This window comes from Loa loa, assembly GCF_000183805.2.
Source record: "Loa loa unplaced genomic scaffold supercont3.38, whole genome shotgun sequence".
Lineage (NCBI taxonomy): Eukaryota > Metazoa > Nematoda > Chromadorea > Rhabditida > Onchocercidae > Loa > Loa loa.
The window spans coordinates 48,308-56,282 of NW_018108218.1; the positions used below are offsets into that span (position 1 = coordinate 48,308).

Sequence of the window (7,975 nt, forward strand, 5' to 3'; positions counted from 1 at the left end):
GAACTGTATATGGTCTGTATATGGTCTATGGACTGTATATGGTCTATGTCCTCTAATATTGCATATTACTAATAGCTTTTTTAACTCGACTGAATGAACTTAATACAGAATTAGAAACTACTAAGTTATCCTTCGGTCAACATCTCAGTAATACTGAGAGTTAAAACTGAGAGTTAAAACTGAGAGTTAAAATTCAAAGTAGTTTTTGATTACTTCGCAAAAAGACCAGAAAGGGAAAGGAATAAAAAGCATGAAACGACGACTGACCTTAAAAAAAGATCAGGACTACGTGGGAGTGATATGGACTGACCGAACAAGCTGATTGGCGGAGATCCTGTCGTTTCTGAATCCGATTTCCTCGAAGGTTTTGTATGTTCACTTTCCATAAGATAACGAAAGCCACAGCAAAATAAAAACTGAACTTATGGTCATAAAAACTTTTACTGTGGTATGTATTGAAACATTTCCAATAAACAATTGCTTTTGTAATGATTGAGATGAAAATTAGTATGTTCCTCTCCACTACAACCTATTTTGAAGAAATCTGATAGTCGTGGCCATCTTGTAGAAAGTAAAACTAATAGAAGCATTTTTCCATCGTTCATAATCGTTTCATGACAGAAAAAAGATAGGTTTGAAAATCTATAATTTCTGCTTATTTTTATTGGCACCTCTATAATCTATAATTTCTGCTTATTGGAAACAGTTAAACAAGTTTTTAGAAACAACTGTTGACACTTTGAAACAAAGCAGTTAAAAACAAATAAACAAATTACCTTATCATTTGACATAGCAGTACAATTTATTGGAGACTCAAAAGAACTGCTAAATGTGAACGCTCTATCAAGAGAAAATGGAGGCAGACGAAATTTACTGCGAATCATTAAGCAATCTATGATTTCTTCCTCTGTCTATAAAATAAAAAATATTTAAAATTCTAGTTATATTGTAATTATCCTGCAAAATGCACCAGGACTTCATTGCCAAAATAATAATTTCTCATAATATCATGCATCGTATGGACGAGAACATGTAGAAGTGTCGGTAATAGCTATTCAAATAAGAAGCAATTAATTAGAATTAAAATCGTGAAACCTGAACGGTAACTACAAACAAAAATAAAAACGATTAAAGCCTATACCCACCGTTCCCATTGTACTAATAGTGTCATGGTCAAACAAATGATTTTCAGGTTCAAAAGTCGTACACCAAGGAAAATGACGAATTCCAAATGGATAATTCAATTTCCCGTACCAAAATGCTCCGTAATCTAAATTACTTATTGATAACAAATATATTTGCAACGATATCAACAGAGGAGAGGGTTTTCAGGAGTTTTTTTTTTTTTTTTTTAGTAGGAGGGGTTTTCAATTATTAAATGCTATATTAGGTATCAAGCATTGAACCTAATGTTTGATGTAAAAACGTAATGAAAATAAGATGGGAAATGATGGGTCATAGCCTTGTTTCCAAGATGTTGTATTGCCAAACAATATGAACTTTCCCACTTTCAATCAGCATCAAATTTCTTACCGAGCTTATCCACTGTAGAGTCTTGGCCACTTATTGTTATTGCATCTACTGCACAGGTACATTTGGATTTATAGCCCACGCCATCCGCAAGGTCATTACTATCAATAAACGAAACAATCCCATTCTTATCCGTGATAAATGTTGGACTCTTAAGGATGATAAGAGTTTTCTAAGGAAATTTTTTTTTTTGTATATAGCATATAAAAGTCTGCAACTTTCAACGCTGTAGAAACTAAATGCAACATGAGAAAAGATAAAATGTGAATCTTATGGCAATTTAGAATATCCTCAAGTAGAACCATATTATTAAACAACAATAAAATTTGGAAGTACTTAAAAGAAATAACAAAACCCGACAAAATAAAGCCGATAACTATACGATATTTGCGAAGTGAAATTTTGTATTTAACATCTGAAATATGAAATGACTCTTTTCCAGAAGTAATTTCTATACCTTATCTTTTAAGCTTATTTCATGTTGCGAAAGAAGCTTTCCATCGATGCATTGAATCCAGATTTTATTTATATCTATATTAGCTGCCTTAAAAAGCAACATATTCGATTTTCTCTTAGTGACAATAAAGTTGCTGCTTTCCCATCCTAGTGATAGGAGCAAAGTAGAACCTGGAGAAGAAAAATAATATTTTAGGTAACTGACTTCACACCTCAATATCTTGTAAGCTCATTATGCTTTTATGCTATAGATTATGCTGTAAGCTCATTATCTTTATCTGTCCATAATTTGATCCAAGGCTGATACAGCACATACTAGTTTGCAAACACTCCTTATATAGTTATGAAATAAACCATAAAATTACTCCGTCAAACTTGAATCGACTAACTTTTACATCCCTAAAATTACACATAGGAGTAAAATATAGGTTATAGTCATAAAATCAACGTTTGGATTTACTAACCACGTTCTGTGTTGCCAATAAGATTAAGGACCCAGAAAGCTGTGCCTCGAATACTAAGGATTGGACAACACTCAGCAAAACGACATATAATTGGTACTGTTTCCACGGGCAAAAAACCTGAAAAGATTTTTGCACCGAATGTGGAAAACATAAAGTCATTTAAACATATAAGTAAAAAGTTTTTTGCAGAACTTACTCGGATTCAGAGTGACAACAATATGCCCCAGAGCGTACAGCGCACCTTTTAATTTGGATGTCTGATAAGTATCTGCTGGTAAAGGTGAGCCACGTAAAACATCAAGCAATCGCTCAACTTCCTTTGATCTCAGAAGTAGTCCACGACCAGTGTCATGTTGTGCTAGCTGTCCATAAAGGTGTACTGGCATTGGTACACCCAGTTTGCCAGTCCTAAACTTAAAAGAGTCATTGGGTGTAAAATATTAAATTTCGTTTTTAATTTGTGATTGCCATTTATAAAATCTGTAAGACAACAATGGATGGAATCTCGTGCATTATGATGGACTTGTTCTAAAAAAAAGAATCACAAAACAAAAGCCCTGCGCATTTTCATTTCTCATTTCCATAAGAATCCATAAGAAATGTGCTGTAAATCGCACAGGACCTCATGAGTTTTGGTCAGGTTAATGAACAATAAACAAACGGTCTTCGCAATATTAGCTACCACATTACAGTTGGTGTTAAAGATAGTATTGAGGGTTTTGAGTTCCCAGAAAATTAGTCATGCATATCTTTTGTTACTGGAATTTGGCCGAGTAACAACAGTAATGCAAAGTTATGAACAGTTTTATTGTACTATCAATGAACAAACCGCTCATTTGAAGACCTTGCATAACGTCCATCGATTGAACGCTTCGAATCCAACAAAGCAACCCTGACATCTTCATCAATAATCTCGACGTAACGTATATTGAATTTCTATAGATAACAAACCACAGGAATTAATACTGATTTCAAAGTTTATTGCAAATTAAAGAGCAAATTTGCAAGGGTTATTATAATTTATAACGAATAAAACTAATTAAATAATAATTTGACTATCAACCAAAACTAATGAAGGAAGTTAATTTCTTATTAAATCACGCCAACTAACCAAATGAAAAAAGCGAAAACTACGCTACGCGAAATTGCAGAAATAAACTTAAATTCCCATACACCTGACGTTTTCATACGCAATCGAGTTCTTTATGCAGATTTACTCAATGATGTCTTTCATATCTATACGTTTCTCACAGAGCTTTCCGCAGAATCTTTAAATTCCTAAGTTATGAAAATTGATTCAGCTCGAACCCTTTTCCAATAATCCAGAGTTGCGAGGGTATCACGATAATTGTTCTTTACGTAACTCTCACTAGAGAAAAGGTATGTTTTTAGCAGAGTTCCTGCATCACCAAATGCATCGAAACGTATGCCTTTGATTAGATAAACACTCTCTGGATAGTGCTGCAAATAAACATTGCAATCGTCAAGTTTAAGCTGATATCAGTAATAATCACTTGTGCACCAACATTTTGATCGTGTGTAGATAAAAGAAACATTATGTAGATTAGTTCCTAGTTGTTCATTTACTTCGTTTAAGTCATTTTTTAATCTTATTTTCAAGAATTAGTAGCTCAGTCATTTTCCAATCCATTTTTCGGTAATGAAAAGGTTTAAGAGCTGAAAGAAGATTGTCAAATAATCGTCGTCAAATTTTTTAAAGAATATAAATTACGCAAAATACCAAGAAATCAAATCAGCCGACATACCGGTATCCAACGATGTAACAGACGCAACGCGTGTCGGACAACCTTTGCTGAGGAATCTGCGAGTTGTCCCAATAACAACTTTATCACCCAAACAGAGAAATCACTGGTATTATGAGACACCAAAATGCTCAAAAATTGAGTTGTCCATTTCCTACCAGCCTAAAAGTGAGTGTCTTTCAATACAACAAACACTCAATACTTCCGGAAAATAAAAGTTCTTATCCATTCCAACATCATCTAGTATTTCTGCAACAGCCAAAACTGTAAAAATATAAGCAGCAAATGGAATGGATCGTGGACCAATACCAGGACAGTTAATGTATAGCAGCAAAGGAACTCCATCATACATACATATAATCGTGAATTTTTGACGATATCACATCCGCTACATTTTCTTGCCTTATCGACAAGTACAACAGATTTTCTCAGAATAAAATCGATCCGTGAATTTTAAATAGGCATAAGCAAACGAATCAGTATCATCCATTATTATTCAGCATCTGCTCTTTTTACCCAGATTTCAAAAAGAGACATTAACCTGATTTTTAAGAAAAATTAACTTGATTTAAAAAAAAGAATACCACACTAGCACTGGTGAGAGCTGTTTGAAGAATAAAGCGACTGAAAGAATCCTCAGCACTGTAGTCTAGGCAGGATACGATCAGTTTGACATATTCCACATTTGTTGTATCTTTCACTAAATTTACAAATCTGGAATGTGTTATATAAAGCACATTTACCGGACATAACATCAAAATTAGCGTAAAAAACACAGTGAAATTCGACTAAATGAACAGTTTATAAAAACCTTTTGGTCACTAAAAATTACATTATGATACTTTTATTTTGTTCACCAAAAATTAAGTAACGAGTAGGCTAATAGCAATTTAATATTTTTAGTAACAGGTGCTAGATGTTTTGTCAACACAATAGGGTATGATCATAAATAGGTTTGTCTGATTTCAAATTCTTCTAATCCAGTTTCATTTCCAGCTCAATTTCCACTTATCACTCTACCATCTTGGAAAAATTTAATCAAATGACATAAAATAAAAATTTGCATAAAGAACACAATGAAATTAGATTAAATGAATAGTTTCTGAAAACCTTTTGATCACTGCACCCTTTTGATCTTGATTTCCAATGAAAGATAATGAGAATAATTTCAGAGTCACTCCATCGTTGCATTTCCGTTACGTAGTGACAAAAAAAAAAAAAAAAAACGTTTTAAACGAAAATATCACTACACTTATTGTCAGTAAAACCGAAATTATTGTAATATAAAATTAATGTCGATATATTGTAAGCAATATTTGGCTAATAAAGAATCTCTGGTATAACCTTATCTAATTATGTGAGAACGCTAGCACACTGCAAGGAATTTATGGTCAATCCGTTGCATATTACAAAGAATCTTTAGCATAATCCTATTATGTGAAAACGTCGAAATATTATAAAGAACTCCTGGTCAATCTGTTTTAATCTCTTGGATTGCTGCAAACGAACTTCCATATATACGAGACACGGAGTGTAAGAGTTTTGAGTTTGGATGCCGACTACTCCTCAACCAGTAGCGCACAACAAAATCCCTCTAACCATATTTACAAGGACTTCAAACCCAGACAAATATCGATACCGATTTGTTATTCGCCGACATTTTTTCACTACTTCTGCTTACATTAAGAAAATGAATATTTCGAAGTCCACAAGCCCTTCACATAACTATTCATAGTTGTCAAACCTACAAACTCCTACATAACGCAGTTTTTACAACAAAAATTTTGATGCCACGAGCCGCAATAGGACGATGGCAGCTACCATTATTAGAATTGCTCAACTAGCTAAAGAAAAACTGACGAAGCTACTTGATGAAATTAAAGATATGGATCTCATCTTCTAGATCAACAATTACCAAAAGATCAAGAGAAGAATTATCAAAGAAAAAACGAGATGCCTCGAATTATTCATCAGCATTCTCGAACTGACCAGCAAGGAATAAATCAAACGAATCTTTCAACTTTCAAAACACTTATGTCATGCAAGAGTTTTTCTAGCAGGGTCAGCAAACTGACAGTGAAGAAAAGCTGATGTGAGTTTACAATTAAGAAGATAAAATTAATGAGGAAACAACACAAACCTGATACTTTCTAATTTTCCAAATTCTTTCCTCAGAGTCCCCTACAGAATGTTTTAATCTCTTTAAAGAGTTAATAATCACTAGTCAATTTTTCGAATGCTTTTCTTGCATTCTTGTTTTACTCATCTGTTTTTAATGTAATCATTAGTTTTTGCAATTTAGCCTTATAGCTTTGAAATTCTTTAGTAGAAAAAAAAATCTTCATTAAGACAATGCTGATTGATCAATACAAGACTGAATGGTGAATAAGAATCTAAAATTATTGGAATATCGACACTAGTGTCTGCGTAATTTTGAGATCCTTATTCAATCCTCGTAGCACCAAAATCAGTGCAACTATATATGTAATACCGATTACGGACTCGATAGTCTATTCAGAAGCGATCCTGTGGTATTAACCTATAGAATTGAACCGAGAATTAACTTTGAAAATATTGTATCACCACTCTTTCCCAATAATCCGTTAATCTACGAATTAGATATTTGATCATCACCACTGGCCAATTAAATTCTAATATTAGAATTAACCATAGTTAGAAAGTAAAAAGGATGGGCATTATTCAAGAACAATTTAATGATGGAAATCGCAAATATACTCACATAAAATATGACGATAAACGATATTAACAGAATAAAATGAAGTAATTCTGTTGCTGTTGCTTGGAATGAAAAAGAAGAATGTAGAGGAATTCGACAATCTTTCTCTTGTAACATTTTCAATCTTCAACATTTCCTTCCCAGCTGTAGAAGCAGCTCAAAGCTAACATAACTCGCATTTTTCATTCCGTTGATTAAGTGCTGCGTGATTCAAATTGAAAACACTATCTCTGATAAAATGCTTTATTTGAGAACTATCTTTAGTATGAAATATCGCGTTTGCTAAGTTTATGAGTAGCTCGCTGGAATAAAATTTTCCTGATTTGTAGATCTAATCCAGATAACGGTTCATTCATAATAAGTAACTGACCAATAATTAATCTAGTTGATTGCTGTAACTTCTTTGAGTTTAAATTTGGCTAAATTTATAAATGCATATGTAATCTTAAGAGATAAATGTATTGCACTTAATTCAGGTTGAAATTCAGATACAGAGGCAATTTTTTTTCCGATCTCTGTTTATGTTTGTTTCAGCGTCACGCTAACTGCAACATAGCACACTTAAGTTAAAAGGTGATATTGATATCACTCAATCACTATAACAGGAAAGGCATAGCAATAATCATTACCAGCAGTATTATCACTGATAACAATTTCTGATCACAAGAAATTTCCATCCTTTCCCTTCCAGAACGCAGGATTTTCTCGATTTTGATAAGGAAATGGATAATAAGATCGGATGTGAAATATAAGGAAGGGAAGCTGATTAATAGTGTCCGCTACCTATCGCCTTCTCCATTCCTATGTGTGTCTAATCCTAATTTTCCCATTTGATTATTTTGTGTATTGCGCACAACATGACAATTGTTTTCCACACTCAATTGTCCACCTCGCAAACACCGTGAATACACACATAAATGGTGACAAACAGGAACAGCAATCAAACCTGATCTCAACAAACTCTCCCATCCCCTTCAGGATGAATGGGTTTGATCCGAAAGTCTTTCCCCTTTCTTTTTTCCTCT

At 33.3% G+C, this 7,975-nt stretch overlaps 1 protein-coding gene across 1 annotated transcript in view; it reads right to left on the minus strand.

Annotated features, from left to right (window-relative positions):
- The window catches only part of LOAG_17064 (hypothetical protein), a gene marked incomplete at both ends in the record, with an annotated part of 5,842 nt that extends 1,400 nt beyond the window's left edge, over positions 1 to 4,442 (minus strand). Inside the window, 11 exons of the mRNA XM_020449725.1 lie at positions 264 to 416; positions 777 to 911; positions 1,146 to 1,270; positions 1,534 to 1,681; positions 1,988 to 2,157; positions 2,451 to 2,567; positions 2,647 to 2,858; positions 3,280 to 3,386; positions 3,759 to 3,911; positions 4,217 to 4,375; positions 4,407 to 4,442. Of these exons, the coding sequence (XP_020306685.1) occupies positions 264 to 416; positions 777 to 911; positions 1,146 to 1,270; positions 1,534 to 1,681; positions 1,988 to 2,157; positions 2,451 to 2,567; positions 2,647 to 2,858; positions 3,280 to 3,386; positions 3,759 to 3,911; positions 4,217 to 4,375; positions 4,407 to 4,442 (1,515 nt within the window). The remainder of the gene's footprint in view (positions 1 to 263; positions 417 to 776; positions 912 to 1,145; positions 1,271 to 1,533; positions 1,682 to 1,987; positions 2,158 to 2,450; positions 2,568 to 2,646; positions 2,859 to 3,279; positions 3,387 to 3,758; positions 3,912 to 4,216; positions 4,376 to 4,406) is intronic.
- Between the last annotated feature and the right edge of the window lie 3,533 nt (positions 4,443 to 7,975).